Raw genomic sequence first — 21,141 nt, forward strand, 5'->3', positions numbered from 1 at the left:
GGCAGTGTTTTTATCTCTATGCTTTAGCCATTTGTTTCTTGCCTTTTGAGCCCAGTAGATTTCCTCATCCCTATATGCCTTGCCCAACTTGCATTTCAGTTCATCTATAGTGTCCCTCCTTTGACCAGCTTCCATCTGCTTGGCTTTCTCGATTTGTTTTTTCAACCTTTGTATTACCTCTCCTGAGTTGTTCCTTTTCTTCCTACTCCATTCCATCAATGCCAATCTGCATGCTTTGATCTTTCTTGTCACTTTAAAAAACCTGGATCCTTGTTGTTGTTCCTTCCAAGCATTCGAAATCACAGTATTAGTTTCCTCCTCAAAGGTCCACCTCTGGTCAAAGTAAAATCTCCTCTTGTAATTCTTCTTAACAGGTTCAGTATCCATTAGAACAATACAGTGATCAGATGCTTCCTTATGCAAATGTGTACATCTTGCATTCTTGAAATGTTGGATCCATCCTTGATTTGCTAGGCATCGATCAAGTCTTTGCTGGACCAGCCCACTTCCCTCCCATTGATTAGACCAAGTCCATGGCACTCCTTCAAACCCAAGGTCTATCAGTGCATTACTTTCTATGAACTCTCTAAAATCTTTGAAACTGCTCTCAGGTCTACTTCTCCCCACCCCATTTCTCCTCATTTGACAGTATATCATTTAAATCACCAGCCATCATCCATTGCTCTCCCCACCTTCCTTTTTCTTGGTTGATAATTCTCCACTGTTCCCTCCTTATTCTGTCATCAGTGCTTGCATACACACCAATGAACCACCAACTGAACTGTTTGTCCTTTTCCTCAATCTTAGATTCAATGTAAAAACCCCCACTATTGACATACACCACATCCAACTCACTATTCCACATTAACGTTAGACCCCCGGCCTTGCCCAAAGCATCAACAACAAAGCACTTCTCATAGTTTATTCTTTTCCTAACCTTTTCCATGACCTTTTTTTGGTTTTTGGTTTCACAGAGAAAAATTAAATTAGGAGAGTGGAGATTGATTATCTCCTTCAGCTGGGGAACTGCCAAGGGGCCTCCTGCGCCTCGGCAGTTCCACACCGCCACCTTCATTTAGACTGTGGAGGCAATAAGGGAATAGCCTCCAATTTCCCCGTCTGGTCACAGGTGTGCAGTTCTATCCTCATTATCTTGTTCTTTTCTTGATCCTGGCCAGACTCTAGCATTTCAACATCTTCATTCCACTCACTGGTTTTCCTTTTTCCCCCATGCGTTTTAACCATAGATATGTTATTTATACTGCCCAATTGTACTCTTGTCCTTCTTGTGAACTTTCTTTGTTTTGGTTCATATCCCCCCTTGCTCCCGTGCTCCTGTCTCTCCATGTTTTCCTTATTTCCTACGTTCTCCATCATTTCCTGATCTCCTACATTTCCCTCTCTTCTCTCTTGAAGTGCTGTTACCTCCCAGACTTTCTCCTCATTTCTTTCCAAGCCTTTCCCTTCATGTTGCCCCTGTGGTTCTGGAGCTATTTTAAATTTATCCCCTGTCCCTTCCTGTTTTTCACTTTCCGTTTTGGTGTCCATCTGGCTCTCTTTATACTCCTCCTTCCCTTCCTTATCCTGTACCTTTGTATCTGCCTTTCGTACTCCACAGGTATTATCAAGCTCAGGTTTTCCTCTACCTAATATTGGTATAACAGCAACTTGATTCCCTTCCTTGCTATTTTCCTCAAAATCATTGTTTGTTTCCTTTGCTCTTGTCTCCTTATTCCCTCGGATCAGTTGTGTTCCACTCCCCTGTATTTCCTCCCTCATCTCCATTGTCCTGGTCCTCAGAGGTGAAGCCATGATATTTCCAGCTTTCATCCACGCTCCAAATTGGTCTTCTCTTAAGTTGTACTGATTTAGTCCTTCATTGTTACATTTCTTATCACCATGACCAATAATTCCATACCTGTAGCAAAAATCCGGACACTTTTCATACTTAAATTCAACCCATTGCTGTACTCCATTCAACTTGACCCTTGTTCCTCTTGCCAATGGTTTTGCTATGTCCATTTCAGCCAAAATCTTCATGTGTCTTCCTGCCTTTCCCCCACTGGAGGGGATAATGACTTCCCTTACAGATTTGAAGATGTCTCCGATCTTAAAACCCACAGCCTTACTCATCCAGTGGATCGGCAAATTCCAGATTTGGACCCACAGGTATGCACTATTAAATACCTCCATCTTCCTCTCTATCCCAGCCTCCCATTTCTTGATAACCAGTAGTTGGTTGTCTATGACCCATGGACCGCCATAAAGAGCTTTTTCCATTTCTTGTTCAGATTCAAAATGGAACTGAAAAAGATTGGCTTTGAGTTCAGTGACCTTCAAATTTCTTGGATAGCCCCACACATGAGCTGTGAAGTTCTTAATCCCAGTGAAATTTGTAACCTTTTCCCCAATAACTTTTCCCATCAGACTTAATTGGCATTCCTCTACGCTTTGTTGGATATCCTCAAAGCTCAGATCGACTCCTTTCTCTTCCTCTGGGTTCAGGTCAAATCTTTTGAAGGCAAAAGTGAGATCGTCCGCCATTGTTGAGTACTTTTAGGTGTCCCCACACCAACTTCCAGTAATGTCTAAAAATGAGGTCCAACCTGTGGACTACACAGTCAAAGCCTTAGATTTTCAGTTTAACTAGAGATAAAGTTAGAAGGAAAGGGAAAAGAAACGGTAACTAAAAAGTGTGATGAGAAACCCAGTACCAGAGAAAAAACCTAATAGAGTACTATCATAACAATCCTAAAGAAACAAGGTAGATATATTATTAAAGCTATCAAGCCATAAATGCCCAAGCTTGCTGTCCAGCCAAGTGAGTTTTGGAGTTGCCCTGTAAATGATTCTCCTTTAATGCCACTTAAAAGTTTCCTTGCCAGGCTTCCGACACTATCTTCGTATTCAGGGATAAATTAACGTCAAGTGCTGAATTAATCTGTGATTCCTCTTTACGGTGGTGCCTCTCAATTGGATCGATGAAGGTGTGAGAATTGGTGAAGCGGGAACTTTGGCGCAGTATGGAGGTTGGTGCCGTTTTTGAAATTTTAAAAACTCCTACCTTGAGGAGAGAAAGCTCTCTGTTCTAGAGAGAGAAGCTCCCACAAAGAAGAGTTGCTGCTAGATGATGTAGAATCTAGCTTTGGTTTCTTAGCATTTTGGAGCAGAACTTCTTTTGGATCTCAAAACCAGCATTTTTTTAATCGGGTCTTGTATTTCAAAAACAAATATGTGAATCAACTCGAGTTTTCTCAAAAAATGAAAACAAATATATCAAAGTTTCTACCATTCACCAATAAGCACGGAAAATACTACTCCCTATCTCTATTAAGTCATTAATATAACTGTAAAGATCTCCTAGCATCAGATACTAGTCAATGAGCTAGTTTTATATCTTCTCCTCCAAGTACGCTTAACTTTAAAGTTAGCCTTATATCCTCTCTTTTGACTTTAACAACTTAAGCTTTGCCCAAGTGTTATTTATGCAAGCAAACACAAATCTGCAATAAAAGGGTTGTTAGTTTGTTGTCTAGCCCAGTTGAGAACAAGCGTACGACGTACCTTTTAATGCATCAAAATTTGTTACGTCATTACATTTAAGCGATCCATATCAGATATTTTTTTTTGGGGGGGAGGGGGGGGGGCCTTCAGGATGCTCAAATTATAGATGGCCTTGATAGGCCGGATGCTATCTATTCTGGGCCGGGAACTATTGAACAATGAAGCACGGCCCAGTGGTTCCGCCCGCTCGAATGGCTGAAGATGCAAATACTTTCTTTCATGAGAGATTGAGATTCAGAACAACGGGCATCCAAAAGTGTGAGAACTGGGAAGAGATGGGCGGGGAAGGTTACCAGCATGTCTCCTGACAGACAATAATAAGAAGCATAATAAGAAGCACAAAGCTATAAAAAGAAGCAAATGACATTAAAAAAAAAAAAAAAAAAAACTCCCATGCTCCTGAAAAAACTGTGAACCATTTGTATTAAAATGTTCCTGACCCAGCAAAGTCGATGCCTAGTAATCGGAAGTCTTGAGAAGTTAAGGGAATACAAGTGGCTAACACATCCAATTCCAAATGAATATGAGTTGTATCAATCATTACTCTGCACGGTACAACATTCTCGTCACCAATCGAAAGATGACAGTTCTCATAAGAACCTTCTACAGGTGGAAGATTTAATAAACAAGATTTTGGAGCTGACACCCTATTATCAGTAGCAAACCCGTCGTTCTCTTCCATCATCAACATGAGACGATGATGACGGCCCAAAAGCTCCGATGCATAGTTCATGTCCCCCTTGGCAAGAGCATGACGGACACGAGTTGATGAGACTTGGCCTCGCTCCATTGAATCACTAGCATTGATCTCTTTGGAGTCTTGTTTTTTGTCCATGACCGAACTAATAATGTATGCTCCCAGACCATACTCCTCACACAATCTAACGAGATCTGACGCATCACCAGCAGCCTTATATCCAAACCGATAGTTTTCGCCTATCACAAAACAATATCCTTGTTTACTGCCATTACTCAGAGACATTCTAAAAGGAAACAAAAGACAATAGGGAAATAAGCTTAAGTACCTGCCACAACACCACGTACTCCAAGCTCCAAAGAGAGCTTCTCAACAAATTGCCGTGGAGTGAGATACCTGACTTTCGAGAATTCAATGTGAAATTCCCTGGGTGTCAAATTGCCACAGTTTGGTGCCCACGAGGATAGAACCCTTTTCCGGTCACATTTGGCAACAATTGGAGCCCTGTTTATACCATTTAAATGAATAAGCTCGCATCAATCTCCTCTTTTCAACACTCTGTCTCTATAATTTCAACTCAAGATTGAACTCATAAATCTTCCCTATAAGGTAATTTATGACAAGTAATCTGAAGAAATGAATGAATGTTTGTATCACATATTACAAAAATAAATCCAAATGGAGACATAAGAAAGAATAAAACTCCAAAATTTTGCATAACCTTCCCAATCTAGCAACAAGAAATCTGGAATTGGTAGCATGACATCAAAATTGCTTTCTGACATAAATTCTTAACCCTGTACTAAGAGTTCTGTAAACAACTAAGCCCTATTCCATTCACTGTGTAATGATCTATTTTAGCATGCTAATAGAGCTGAAGGAGCATGATTATCGAAAAAATTCCTTTTATCTGCAATTGTGCGAATGTCACACAGGTATGTTGGCTCTGCTATTGAACTTTCATCTTATAACAGATAACGGTCCAGAAGAAAATTCTGGCTTTTTTCCAGTCATTTTTTTTTCAATACTTATCAGTTCTGATCCTTTTCCTTTTACAAGGATTGGTGCAGCATGGAAGCCAAGAGACTTCTATAGAAGAAAACTCCCATGTTGGCCATGGCTCTCCTATTCAAAGATCTATCAAAGGAATGAAAGGCCTTAAAAAGCTTTTAGTCTACATATTCTGTTTATGTTCAAGCAAGCAAGCTTTACAACAAGTCATCCCATCCACTACAGAATAGCCCGCAACTTTGGAGAATCTCTTAAGTATAGCAGCGTATTCCGTGAGAAGTGGCTGTGCCCTAAAAGTGTGGGGCGATTTAGACATGGCACTAACAGGAAGTCTTGGAATAAGCAAGTGTCCAAAGTATTCTCTGTGATTGTGGTTGACTCACTCCAGAATGCAACAGCCCTTTACTCTTTGATTATGTCTAAATTTTATAGGATGTCTTCTGAATAAAGAACTTGAAAGATAATATGCACAGGCACCTAGGTCACTTAGAAAAAATCCAAATGATAAGGGGAAAATAAAAACTATCATTCTATCAACTATGGGATGCTATAGGGTACTATAGGATGGCACCAATATTAAATCCATTATCATCTAAATCAGTAAATCATGTAATGCAATTATTGCCTTATTTGAATCTATCATATCTTACAAGAGCATTGATTTCAACATAAAGGGGTCAAAAGATGCTGTACAGTTGCTATTGGTGATTGCATATTTATTTTTGGCATTTATCTATAATTTATCTAATATTTCTCTGCATCCGTATGACAATTGTTAAGGTGTTGAGTGCAGGTATGAAGGGTACATATTGGGAGATACAAAATGAGAGAAGTTGGGTACTACGTTGTCCTCAGAAAAGAAAGAAAACTATGCCTAGTGAGAGACAGACAAAGGGAGAGTAGCAAACCAGCCATGGAGGTCAACCAAAAGAGGGGACATGCACTCTAAAACCTTTTTTTTTGGGGGGGGGGGAGGGGGAGGGGGGGCGGGGTGGGTGGTGGGGGACCCTGCAGATAGTGGTGCCTGCTCAGTGTATTTCTAAAAGGGATTACAATTTTTAAAGAGTTATCCAAGAGTCTACATTGCTCCAAAAAATGGAAGCCAAGGCACAACTAGCAGGTAGCTTCCTTCCAAATACAAGTTTGGACCAGTGCATGGAATTAATTCCAGGCCACATCAACAAGAGTGTTCAGCAATTTACGGTGGCTGAGTTACGTAGCACTTACCCAAAAAGGACAGCACAGTGAACTTGAACTAAAAAGTAAAATAATTTCAAAAAATCAAAAAATATCATTCCACCTAATAAGGAGACAAGGTACTACGCTATTGCGTAACCTGTCCCCTTGTGTGGTACACTGGTAGCTCAAGATCTGTGTGTGCTGCTTTAACAGCCAAATAGTAGGTTAAGACTACCTTTGGCATGTGTTGACGTCCCCTCCAGTGCACAAACTACGTGAGGGAGGTATATCAGATGATGATAATGTCATTGTTTAAGAGTCCTGTTGGATATGTTATGAGGGCCCAATTTCCACTTGAAATACTTATCTATCATGACAGGTGCTATACAATTGATGCCCTCCTAAACCCATTAAATAGGATGAGTCATCCATGCTCTGTATGTCTAAATACTAACAAACTGTTCAGGATTTCACGCACTATAGTTTTTCAATAAGCACATTTCTTCTTTTCACTTACTGTGTCTATTTTAAATTCTTGTTTCGCATTCATTAGAATTTCCAAATCAAGTAGGATCTTTTGCAGGATATGATGTAGAAACTGGATTAGATTGAAAGAACTGTCAAAAAATAATACCCATTGACATCCGTGGACTAGCTCAACCTTATATGAACAACACAATTCTATTTAAATGTTGTGATTTATTGTATAACTGTGACTTTTCTTATTTACTAGGTGATTGCCCAATTTTTACAGCATCTACGGTTTCTTTAATTAGCTTTTCAGAAAATTCAGAGATTCATTCAGTGCACCCTTAACTGTGCTTGTTCGTGCAGCTAGTATTGATTGCTTGAAATATGCATATCTAAGAATGTTGAGAAAGATATAAATATGGAATTGCCATGCAAGAAGATGGAAAACAGAAACTGCATATATAAGACATCAGACTCTCTCTTTCAATTTGAAGAAATTTTATTGTAATGCACTAACCACTGCCTCTCATGCTATGGAACCAGCTATGGACATGTTCAAGATTCACTGGCATGCCTGAATGGAAAGTCCGCAACTTTGATTAACAAATGCAGGAGAGGATTGAGAATGACAAGATTTTGGAATATGAACAAGAAATGATGGCAAAAACAAACTGAAGGATATGTTTATCAGAGAAACAGAAGGAACCACTTTTTGAATGAATTTTGTCATCCTTTTTTCTATAGTCTATCATGCACAAATGATCAAAGTTTCTTTTTAAATAGAATGTTAATACAGAAATGAATGCACTAAACCAGACCTCCATTATCCATCTTAACATGGCAAGAAATTCTCAAAAACTTGCCATACTTTCATTCCAATGACCACGCTCTCTATCACACTAAAAGCCGAATTTCAGAACTCAAATTTTGGGAGAAGACCATATGATCTCATTCAGGGGAACTACAGAACTTGGGGAGGTGTACCTGATTTATTTCCCACTTGAAATATTACTTAAAAACATGTAAAAATAGCTGTGAGAAATGGAAGTGAAGAATATTGCTGACCAAAAATGATTAATATTGCTGAATATTTTCAGAAAAGCACCAAAATTGCAAGTGAAGAATGAAATTAAGGCCAGAGAAGTCAAGATCAAGAACAACCATCCTTTACAACTTCAATTGTAAGCAAAACTTGAAAGCCTTCAAAGCCGTTAGAACAAAGACTATTCCATCCTATGATTTTGTCCAAGTATTTACTAGCCCAAAGAATGCATTACAGTAAACTGAAACCAGTCAATTCAGAAGTCACTAAATAATTCCAGAATCATGAGAGAACCAGACATTACTGTCTTTTTGGATGCTACCAAAAAAGCAAATAAATAGGTCTAGCTGCATTCAGTTCTCCACTATCTCTCACTGGCTCTCACACACTCATTGTATCCTATGCATTCACCATAATTGGAAGTGAAGAATATTGCTGAATATTGCTGACCAAAACGATTAATATTCCAGAATATTTTCGGAAAACCACCAAACTTGCAAGCGAAGAATGAAATTAATGCTGGAGAAGTCAAGATTACGAAGAAAAATGTTAAACCCCATTTTTTACAACTTCAACAGTAAGCAAAACTTGAAAGTCCTCCAAGCCATCAGAACAAAGACTATTTCATCCTATGATTTTGTGCTAAGTATTTACTAGCCAGAAGAATGCATTACAGCAAACTGAAAATTCAGAAGTCACCAAATAATTCCAGGATAGAGAACCAGACAGTACCATCCTTTTTGGATCTCTGACTTTATGGCCATCACACACTCATTATATTTTACACATTCACTATATCTTTCCTTTAGATTAGTATGAGTATACTTCTCACCACTTAAAACTAGTGCACATGGAAATCCAAAGTTTCAGATTATTAACCTATCTGTTTAACACTATGTGCTGAAGAAAACTGTGAGATAATACATGCAACTATTGTTAGGCGATCTGTAGAGAAACAATTGCAAATACGTACAAGGAACACCAACATGTAGAGTTATGCAGTACATACCTAGGTTCCCACCCAAGAACTTCTGCCATTCCAACGAATGAAAGAAGAAAAGGTATCCCAACTTTTGATGCTTGGATTGCAAGTTCTCGGTGACCAATGTGAAGAGCATCAAATTTTCCTAAAGCAACTATCCCACCTATTTAAACAAGATTAAACGTTACAATGCAAAAAAGAACCAATCTTGTTTCTCAAGGCATAAATGTGTTTCCCTGTGTATGCAAAGAGATGAATGAATGATGAATTGCATGACATGTTCACCTAATGTAGTTCCATCCAGGATCACAGACTCATAAGGACGATGAAAAGTATACAAGTTAAGTAGACAAGAGTAGGCTAATAGATGGGAACATTCTTGACAGAACATTCTGTTTAATGCAACTCTTCAGACGAATTTAATCTAGGTGGAAATAAGCATTTGTCATTTTAGTTAGAGGTTTGGAATTTCGAAAATACATAACTCATATCTCTGGCAGCTTATTTGATGGAGCATTAGATGCAACAAAAGCAGCCCAGTTACAAACCTACCACAAGCTTGACCACTCAGAATAATTCCGCCGCATGCAAAGGGGCAGGTTAGCCGCTCACTTACAGGCCAAGGTCATAATTAGCCAATAAGAAACAACCAGAATGTGAAAGGGCATGTAAAAATTTGTGGATATATTCAGCTTTTAGATTATGAAGTACCACTTTTTTTTTTACTATTAATATTGCATCTATCAAGATCATTTCAGCTCCCCACATACCACATGAAAAAAACTAGTATTTTTTTTCTTTATTCCTTTTGCAAAGCATCATAAACCATGATTGGGAATCACTGCACCCCTCCAAAATAATTTGCCTTCCATAATTCTAGATGTTCCATTACAACATCCTATCTTGGTTCAGGCATTTACTTATAAAATTAACTGAACTAGCTGTGAGAATTGGATCTGCCTATCTAGGACTAGATCTTGCCCAAGTAAAAGAAACCAAAAAGGTGCAGCTCAAAAAGAGTCAGAACCATATTCAAGTTTTATCTCCACTGATCAAATGAGAAAGTACAAGAACTGCACTTCTCAAGTATATATGACTAAGCCGAAATGAATGTCACGTTCTCTGAGATAACTGTGTAGACAAGTTCCGGATAGATATTTCTTAGTATCAAGGGTCAAGTTGTTAGTTGAAACTGTTGCAGCAAACCATTGAAATCAACTAAACATACATGGATCCTGTAATTTTCCGTATTTAATTTGCCAGTGAACATGTAAACTGCATCCACCCTCCCCCCACTCCCAGCCCCAACCCAAGAACAGAATATAAAAAGATTACATTTATCTTCAAAAAGAGATAAATATCAAATTGCTACAAATTAACTGAAAAAAAAATGTAAGACATGCGAACATGTTAACAAAAGGTCATTTTTCTTCCTACTACTTGTATGGTCAAAATAAGAATATAATCAACATAAGAAGGGAAAACCTGTTCAGTAACTTCATGACCATAACAAATTGCAGTAACGTCACCTGAATATATTGTTTCTAATCACATGCTTGTTAACAGAAAAATGAGGAATATTAGAAGATTAAAAAAAAAAAAAAAGCTAAAAGATTGAAGAGAACAAAGAGAAAACCTGCTATCGGTGACAATTTTTCAGGTGGAGACTCTTGACAATCTTCATTTTGGCTACCAGAAGAGAATTAAAAAATATGCAAATTACATTAGAATGACAGAAAAAACCATAACTGAGCAATGCTAAACATAAATTTGCCACACTATCAGAAGATAGGTAATCTTTTCATCTCCTATAACTCTAAGTAACCACCACAAGAAATATAAATCATTAATATGCCGACTGCCTATACCACCTCTCTATAACCATACACATTGTCATTCTTAACGTAGCATAAAAATTCAAACAACAACAAAACACTCTTTGCAAGCAGGAGAGAATGGTGCTGACATTAAAAAAATTTTGGTTTGAAATCAAGCTATTATGTCTCAATTCTAGAATACGCATTTGCGCAGACAAATCATTTGAAGCAGTTTCATTTTTCTCCATAATCCTAGACTCTATTCTAGACATTAAACTCGCTTGATAAGCAGCCTAAAGAACCTAAACATCAACTCTTATGTTTAATTCGGGAATTAGAACTTCCATATTGCAGCCAACAAAGCATAAGTCACAGATTTATTTCCAATTGCATGTTTTCACAAGTAATCAAGGTAAATTAGGAATTCTTCCACAGTTCTGCCGGGCCAAAAAGTTGATGTTCTACAATCCCTTAATCTCAATAGTAAAAGGTTCACATCAATTCACTTCTAGCTATTAAATTTGTCAATTAAAAGCCTATCAAACCCATACATAAATTCCCCTATTCGACACAAAAACTAAAATTCTCCTATTGCAGCAGGCAAATCATACCGAAGTTTCAACAACAATATCCCCAGTAATAAAAAATTAGCACATGCAAAAACATTATCAAATCGTTGCAAAAGATTAGGCAAAAGAAAAAAAAAAAAAAAGAGAAAGAATTCATGTTACCTTAAACAACCTGGAAGAGGCGGACTTTTAGTGGGCTGAATACAATTAACATAAGGGTCTCTCAAACCATTATCCCTTCTACAATCATCGTTGTTCAACAGAAATCTGAACCTTTCTGTAGAAAAGGACATGGCAGCTAAAGTAGCAGTAGATGGTCTTACAATTAAAGGGTGATGGAGTTGCTTGGCTGTAAAACAAAATTGGTGACGAGGCTTCTTCTTACTGCAATTCTTGTATTGTTGATGATGGTAGTGGTGGTTGAGATAGCAGTTACAGTCTCGCAAGTGGTGGGTGAAAATAGTGCGAGAGACACCCAACATAGTAGCATCAGAAACAAAAGTATGGCGCGAGTAGCATTAATTTCTTACCCTCTATCTACGGTTTAAGCCTGGGAAAGAGAGGGAGAAAATTTTGGGTTAGGCGCAAAAAGGGGACCAGCTGGAAACTTGGGCGGTGCTGAGAAAGTGCACATTAACCAAAGGGAAATCATTAAAAAAAATTTTATATTTTGTAAAATAACTTCTTTTCGAACCTTATTTTTAAAAATATAATTTTATATTTTTTATAAATTTATAATGATCAAATTTAGTCTTTATTTAGATTTTTGATTAGTTTTTTATTGGAATTCATCGCGTGCCTTGCACGTAATCATTTTTTAGGGATTAAACTATCAAATCAAATTTCACATAATCTGATTCATACTCCCTCACATCTCACAAAATGAATTTTTTCATCATTCATTGATCATGTATATAAATATTTTTTTAAACCCGTATATATATATATATATATATATCTATCTATTTTATTTCACCTGAATAGTATGAATAGCTTGTAATGTATTTCTATTTGATTTCACCTACAATTAAAATTAGTTTATTCTGGTGAAATCAATTAACTTATTCGTACTGTTCTGGTGAAATAAAATAGACAACACATGAGTTTTCAAAAACAAGAAAAAACTATTCGTACACATGATCAATGAGAGAAATGAAAATTTTCATTTTGTAAAATGTGAGGGACAAAAAAATTCATTTTGTAAAATGGGATGAACTATTAATCAAATTATGTGAAATATGATTTGATAATTTTGTCCCTTAAAAATGATTATGTATAAGGCATATGATGGATTTCGACCAAAAATTTGTCAGAAATCTAGATAGGGATCAAATTTAACTGATGTAAATTTGTAAGGAATGTAAAATTACATTTTTTTACAAGTAAGGGATGAAAAATATTATTTTATAAAATGTGAGAAACGTTTTGAACGATTTTCCATTAACCAAAATACAATTTCATTCACCCCAAAAACAATTAAAAAAAAAAAGTTCTTTCTTGACTTTTCCCTCAAAAAGTATTCTAGAAAAATGTAGTTTTCATACCCAAATTTTGATACATGAATAATTTTAGTCCTCAAATTCTGGACAAAAATGGATCTGCTCCCAAAGTTATAATTGATAAGTTTAGTACCTTGATAATTTGCGAGAAAAAGTCATGTGCCGCACTTGCCGGGCAATTAAATTATTAAAAAAATAAAGAAAATGTAAATCAACCTGCTAATACTTAGCTGCGATGATAATGCAATGGTAGGGTCCATTTTAAAAAAACATTGCTAACACTAAATACCAAATTTAAGAACTAATAACGACTACAACACAATTATCAATATCAAGTTGCTTTGGCTTGATTCTAGCCTTTCGTTAGTCGCATCTTTTGTATTCGTACTTCTTAATTGGCTAGGAATAAGAGAGTGAGGTCTTTGACACATTTCAAGATCATGTGTGCATAATAAATAGCAGCAAATTTTAGCAAAAATCCAATTAAAAAGAATCGCTAAATACCTATTTTGCAATCTGTACCTGCCATTCATCGAGGACAAGAGAAATCTTTTCTTCCAAGATTTTGATCTATTCACAAAGTAACGTCTTTGTCCTTCTACTACAGTCACAAACATGAATTGATGCCATACTTTGCAAAATTTCAAATTATATTTGGGGGAGCAATGTTTAAACCTAATTTTAAAAAAATTGAGAATTTTGCTTCAAGCTCTTTACGCGGGGAAAGGAGTGGAGAAAAGAGGAGTTTTGAGTGTGTGATTTGCTCGATTACATATTTCTAAACTCAATTTATTCTTCTTTTAAATAAGTCACTACAAGGAAAAAGGGAAATAGCAACCAGATATATGGCTGCAAAAGATGGAAATCTGGTTGCTAAAACAATTAGCAACCAAAAAGAATTTGGCTGCAAAATGGTCGGCATACCCTTTTTGCAAAAAGATATTGCGACTACTTTTTAGTTGCAGAAGGTTGAAAGTCTAAGCTGCCATAGTATAATTTGGTTGCTGTAACCAAGTTCATGTATTGGTAATGGCAACCAAAATGTAAGTTTCGTTGGTAAAAAACCATGTTATAGCAACAAAAAATGATCCTTCTTGCTGAATATTTTATTACTAGCAACCAATTTAGCAGCAATTAAAATTTAAGTTTGGGTGGTAAAATAATAATTTATAGCAAGGAAAAATGACCTTAGTCGCTATGAGTTGTATGAATGGCAATAAACTTAAAAGTTAGGCGAATTTGGATGCCAAGTAACGATTATTTTGCTACCAAAATTAGCAACCAAAGTAATTTTTTTTTGACAATTTATTAGGTTTCTTTTAGAATATAATTTGGTTATTGCATTACTAAACATTGGTAGCCAAGATTTGATGGGTAACATATGTTATTAGTAAAAAGCATTAAAATAAAATAACCCAAACACCAACACAAGGAATGAATCACTAAATTCAATAAAAAAGAAACCATTAACTTTGCACATTTGTATTCGTGCATAATGAGAGGAAAAGTATCAAATATCAATTCCAAATTGAAATATAGATGACATTGAAATCAACAACTAAGTGAATAATTTCAAATAACTTATTAACTACATAATCTAAACTAGCGGCTAAAGTTTATTGCTCCAAATATTTGATATCTCTAAAGGTAGTAGTGCACTTGCATCATAAATTTGCATGTGTCATCAATCTACATCCACAAAAAATGGAGTGAAATATTAATTCATCAAGTCTGTGAGGACTTGCAAAATTTACTTATTTAATTTCCTATTTCTAGCTTATTTAATTATTTATTTGGCTGTTTACTCCGAATATTATTTTCTAACCTCTTTGGACCTAATTACATGAGTCTATAACTTAATTATATTTTTAAAGTGACTTGTTTCAAAAATTAATTTTTGGAATCTCGTTAAGTGAGAATAGTGATTGCGCGTTTGGAAACAATAACCAATTTGGGTGTGCAGTGAGTTTGGAAAATTGGAGACTTGTACATTAGTCCTAAAATAGGTATTTTATACTTAAGTATTTAAGTATTAGTTAGTGAAGTATCGTTATAAGAATTTCTTGGAGATTTCACGTTATCGCGCACAAATCGGAAATACGCGTTTTCACACGCGCAATATAATTGAGGAACTTAAAACCATTATTTTTAGACCATTAAGAGTGAATAATAATAGTATGAATACAAGTGCATTAGGGGTTTAGTGCACTAGTGAAACAAACTTGAGAGGAATCGAGCACAAAACGCACGCGTGTACGCACGAGGAGAGAGTTGACTTTTGCGTAATTTTGGGCCACACATTTTAGCTTCTCTTGGAAGCTTCATTTTTGTTCAAACCTCTCTCTCTCATGCTCCATTCCAGCCGGCCACAAGGAAGAGAAAAACAACTCCAAGCTCTTTCATTTTCTTTTTCATTTATTCATCAATCTTCCACCAAATCACACCAAAATTTAACCACACTTAGCTAATCATTTGGAGACCACATCAAACTAGGAAAGAGGGCTGCTTTCACGGTTTTTCTTGGGCTAAGGAGGACTGAAATTTCTGCTTGGTTCATCAACTAAAGTAAGTGATAATCAACCTTGAAAATCTTGATTTATGGAAGTAGTAGTGCACTTATGAGCTCATGCATGCATGTGGGTAGCTTTATTTATGTTGGATTTTGGTGTGTGGGCTCTATGAATTCCCACTATGGTTGGATGGACTGATTTGATGAACTATGGTGTTATTAATGTTGGTTTAGTGCTTGTTATACTGGAAATGAGTGATGTTAAGGATGAAAACCCAAAAGAGGTCAAAGAGAGAATTTTTTCGATTCTGCTCCTGTGAATTTCGTCCACTTTAGTGCAAATTTTTGAGGTTCTAATGACTTGTTTCTGATGTATATGAGTAATATAGGTTGTGTACGAAGTTTCATCAAAAAATTTCATGATTTGATTGGCCAAATGATGTGTTTTCAGAAATTAGCAAAAACTGGGAATTTTTCCGTAACTACTCTGGCAGTGTTTTTGTTTTGGCTATAACTTTTTGCTCCGATGTCAAAATCGAGTGCTGTTTGTGGCACTGGAAATTAGACATTCCTAGATTTCCAACGATATAAATGCACGTCCTGGTTCCACCTGAGTAGTTCATACCAATCATTTGAACATGACTGTCCTGTTTCGCGTCTACACTGGGAGCTCTGTTTTGAGCAGTAAATTGGTGCTCAAATATGAGCTAGCCGTGGATAGATTTTGGAAACGATTTCTTCTAAGAAATTGTAGCTTTATGAATCTAGTATTCAACACCACTGACTATGCTCAATTCCAAGTTGAATTGAGTGAGTTGTGGCCGAAATCCGAAACTGACTCAATGATTTGAAACCCTCTTTTGGCTAGTAAATGTCTAAATCTTGATTGGGACTTGTTGTTTTGAAATTCTTGGTGTTAATCACCTACCAAATGCATCTTGGATGTTTCTTAGATATTACCTACACAAAAGGACCGTGTTTGAGACATTTTTGTTGGCCAAACATTTCGAAAATAGAAAACTCATGTACAAGGTAGATTTGCTTTGGAAATTTGGAAACTTTGGTGATCTGGTTAACCAACTTTCCGTGCATATTTTTTCATGAAAATTGATAGAGGAATATCCCTCATATGGTAGTATAATACTGCCAAATTTGGTGCCATTCCGAGTTCATTTCGATACTCAAACAAAGTCCCAAAGTTTGTAAATTGAACCTGAAAATTTGCCTAACCGTCTCAATTTTTTAGCAACTTTGAGCCACTATATCTTGGTGCTCAAAATTCCAATTCTTGTTCCGCTTATTTTGTTTTAAACTTTGATTGCAACTCTAATTGAGTTTCAAATCTGAGAGCACTACAACAAAAATGACCTTTAACGGCATTTAAAGGTGTCAGTATAGATAATCTAACTTGACACTTTACCTTTCCTCACACCTCAGACAAGTGTTGTCCCTTCCAATGTGGGGATAGGCTCGTAGCATTCAAATGTGTCAAGAAAACTATACTGTTATAACATCTCATCTGCCGACAAAAATCTCTTTTCTTGATAGTTGAAAGTGTCAGGATAGCTATAGTACAAACATTAGGATATCGAATTCTATGCTGACACTTTTAATTGCCAGGAGTTTTTTTTTTTTTTTTTTTTTGATATAGAAGCAACCTGTGGGTGGTGCTCCCTGCTATACATTCCGTTAATCAGAAACCCAAAGGACTTGTAAAATTATCCCAAAGAATAGAATGCATATAGTAATCTAAAAGCAAAAGTCAATGCTCAAATATAATTTGTTGAACTAAAAGTCAGTAACAAGTGCTAACATAGCAAATCCCTAACAAGTACAAACTTGAAAGATTCTCTTGTGGACAAACTAAAAGATCCTCATGTGCACAAACTAAAAGATTCTCTTCCCTACCAAGTAGAAAGAACTTGTAGTAGCTTCCAAACTTTCCAATGAACTTAGAGCCTTCAGTCATAACCACGAGAACCGATCAATCTTCAGGTGATTCCACCTGTACACAAAGTTTGTTGGGATCATTAGATCATCTTAGCTAGCAATAAAATTCATTAATGTGTGAAAAGCATAAGGAACCACTTGCAAAAGCTGATCTTTAGTGTAGTTTGTGTGCCTCTCGCATGTCTTAATCCACTTCTTGAACCCATTGACAGAGCATTGCACAGTAAAGATTGTTGCTGCTGCTAAGAGAGACGGGGGTAACCTAAGCATTTCATACTCGACGAGGCACAGCTCAATGATAAAGAAGGACAGAAGCTCCAACTAGTCACCAGAAGATTATTGCCAATTATTAGGCAGATCAAGATAGTGCAAAAAATTCACATACACTAAATACAAAACAATACATTTTTATTAGATTGAGCAGCTTTAAGAAAGCGCCTCATGAAGACATAAGGAGTAGGCACTGAAAGATTAAACTGCAAGGTGTTGATCATTAAGCTCTCCTGCAGCGAGCCACAGTTCAATTTTAGTTATATGACAAAGGAAACCTTCATATATCCCACTAGCAATATGTTCTGTTGGGATATATGAATAAGGAGTAATATGTATGTGAAGATGATGCAAATGACAAAAGTAACTACTAGAATTAGTAGTCGTGAAAATGACATAATCAAAAATTGACTTTTCCTAAGTGCATAAATCATGTGTTCTATGCTTCTAAAACAGTGACTCACAAAAGATCATTATTTGACCTAGAAGCTACTGAAAAGATTTTCAGAAGCTCTTTTAAACATGAAAGGGCTAGGGTAGTGAACATATTGATGATGCTCAAATTTCTTGGTGATGAAAGGTGAGAGAATATCTTTCACTACCAGAATTCATGAAATACTTCCAAACTCAGTGAAAATGCAATTGAACTTATTTCAGCCAACAGCTTTGCTAAGGTAGGTTAACCACATTACTAGGATATTTAGTTTTTTTCAGGTTTCAAAAAGCAGTTAATAAGCAACCAAAAAGAAACCATATGTCATCTTACCACTATATAACCATTAGTAACACCAGTTGATCTCTTGATTTTTAAGTTTCGCTTTTTCATGTTATTTAGGTTGACAAGTGTCTCCTCATCAAGTTTACTGCGTTCTTCAATGGAAAGCTCATTGAATCTTGTTTCCCCATCATACGTGCTGCTCTTGATATCAGCCAGCATTTCATATAGCAGTAGATGTAAAAAGCTCATTACCAAACTACCTTTTTTCCACATAAAATAGATCTTTGTTTGTTTGAGGTAAGCATTTCGTCCACACCATAATGATTTACCTTAACAGTATAAATCCTCGATTCCTTTAATTGAGTATGAAGTATCAAACAAATGAAGTACATATGATTACAACTATTGAAGTGTAGACTAATACATGTAGCACATTAGAGCTATATAGCTATATAGACCAAACATTGGAGCCATATAGACGTCATCTTTAACCAAATCCCAATAAGCAAAAAGATTCACAACCTCTCCTCTTATAGCAAATTGAAATGAAAAGAACATTTACTGCCTTCATGATCCATACATTACATAGTATACAGAACAACAATAGGAGTCATTCCTGTAGACATAAATGAAGATGTTGCCCTGAGAAAATTAAGTTCCAAAAAAATCAATGCCTATAGGAAAACTAAGTTGCAAATACTTGGATATCTATGGAATAAGGGATGCCTTTTTTTTTCTTTGTGCATATATTTTTTTAACAAGAAGTACATTCTGCACAATAGAAGCAATTCTGCACCCTTGAGAAGCTATAACAAATAATTAGCAATTAGATAGAGCAAGATTATTATGTTCTGCAAAAACTTACCCTTGAGTTGCTTCAAACTACCAAAGACAGGTAATAAATGCCTTAGAAAATGAAAGTGAGAAATTTACAGGTCAATCAGCTTCAATGCAATGGTAAAGTAGGTCCAATGTGACCAAAGTGGCTATAGGTTTGATTTATCAAGACAGTTTCCTTCTGTATTTGGAAGATATTCAATCAACCCAGCGGCCCTAGCCCTAACACGATGTGAATTTTGGGTTTAAGTTAGCATTCAATAAGCCAATACCCACTAAGATAGTTCCTTGCTTAAAAGGCCTGATATTGTCATAGGCTTGAGAAGCCAGTGAAAACAACGTAACCTACTAGTCCATTCCGTGATTAGAAGGGGCAATGGAAATTCATAGATAAAAATATGCTAATTCAAAATGTACTACCTCTTAAGTACACGGCCAGCACTTCCATCATTGAAAGTGAACAACCCAACGGCAATATGTTCCGGTGCAATATAATTATACCCTATAGTCCTCGAACACTCCACGGCAGCTTCAAAAACCCGATTAGTGCTCGGCGAAAACGGCACATTTGTGGCCGAGACCTCTACCCCCTCAAGACCAAGACCACTCCCATTACCCTTACCATTCTCCTCCTTCTCATCAGTATCGGTATGCCAAATGCTCTTAACAGCTTGGCGAGCCATCTCGATTATGATTCTAGAGCCTAAAAACCCACCGGAAGCACAATCTTCTGCAATAAGTCTAGCAAAAGATGCTGGGTATACACCATTTCTACCTCCAAAGCTTTCGCCTCCCTCTGGGAAAACATAACCGCTTTAATTGCTATCTCAATAAATTTCTCAAACACCCCAGCTACAATATACAACGATCGGTTTGACTTAGCTTTTCCAGACGAAATAGAAATCATGGTTTTGTCAGAAATCAAAATCCCAAAATAGGAAGAAGAAGAAGAAGAAGAAGAGGAAGAACAGCTAGTGCTGGTGCTGGTACTAGTACTGGTACAGCTACTGGTGATTTTAGGAGGAGGGTAGCTAGGGAAAAGAGAAATAACATTTCGGCAGCGGTGATGGTGGCGGTTGTGAGGAGAAAGACGACGGTAAGCTTGAGGAATGGAATGAACTGAAAGCGGAGATGATGAATCCCGTGGCTGATTCTTCCTTACTTTAACTGGTCATGGGAGCTAGAAAGAGCGAAAGGAAAGAAAGTGGAAGAAAGTCTCATTTAGTACCTCAGTGGTCTATTATTTCCCAAGTTTCCTTTACCCATTTGCAATCATCTTGCGCCATCTACAAAAAGCTTCGGTCTTAACGCCCCTACTTGGCTGAGAGATAATTTGCCAAGAGTTTGCGGAGAGAGTGTTTTTTGTGAGAGAGACGCCAAGAGTTTGCGGAAGTCGATCGAAATTACCGGCTAGGGTTTATGCATTGGACTATCAACAGGTTCCTGAGGCGATTGAGGTGGTTGAAGGTACAATTCCAATTTTTCACCGTTTAGCTAGGGTTCTAATTGATCCGGGTGTAACACACTCTTTTGTAAACCCTAATTTCATGAGTGGAATAGACTTGAAGTCAAATGAGTTACCGTATGACTTGGAGGTAAAAACACCTACTGGGGACCAAAGTCTAATCGCTAACTTGATGTATAGAGATTGTGAAATCTGGATTGGGGAACGAAAACTATTGACCGATTTGATAGGTTTAATGATCAGGAGATATGATGTGATCCTAAGAATGGATTGGCTAACTCGTTATAATGCCCAATTGAACTGCAGAACAAAGATGGTAGAATTGTGCATTCCAGGAGAGACGACCTTGAAATTGGATGTAAGGGGTAGATTAACCTTATCTGCACTTATCTCAAGAATTCGAGCTAGAAAAATGTTAAGTAAGGGAGTTTGGGGATATTTGGCTGTTCTAATCAACACCCCTAGTGATAAGGTGAGATTGGAGGACATGCCTGTAGTGAAAGACTATCCGGATGTTTTTCCTGAAGAATTAGAGTCTTTACCCCTGGAAAGGGACATAAC

General features: G+C 36.7%; 1 protein-coding gene across 1 annotated transcript; it reads right to left on the reverse strand.

Annotated features, from left to right (window-relative positions):
- Positions 1 to 3,964: 3,964 nt before the first annotated feature.
- LOC113704577 (FAD synthetase 2, chloroplastic-like) lies at positions 3,965 to 11,950 on the reverse strand. The gene is made up of 5 exons (XM_072071029.1): positions 11,495 to 11,950; positions 10,583 to 10,635; positions 8,974 to 9,109; positions 4,590 to 4,765; positions 3,965 to 4,500 (listed from the first exon to the last, which is right to left on the reverse strand). Exons 1-5 carry the CDS (start codon positions 11,812 to 11,814, stop codon positions 3,989 to 3,991), a joined length of 1,197 nt encoding a protein of 398 aa, XP_071927130.1. The 5' UTR covers positions 11,815 to 11,950; the 3' UTR covers positions 3,965 to 3,988.
- Positions 11,951 to 21,141: the final 9,191 nt, after the last annotated feature.

This window comes from Coffea arabica, chromosome 11c (assembly GCF_036785885.1).
Source record: "Coffea arabica cultivar ET-39 chromosome 11c, Coffea Arabica ET-39 HiFi, whole genome shotgun sequence".
NCBI classification, from domain to species: domain Eukaryota; kingdom Viridiplantae; phylum Streptophyta; class Magnoliopsida; order Gentianales; family Rubiaceae; genus Coffea; species Coffea arabica.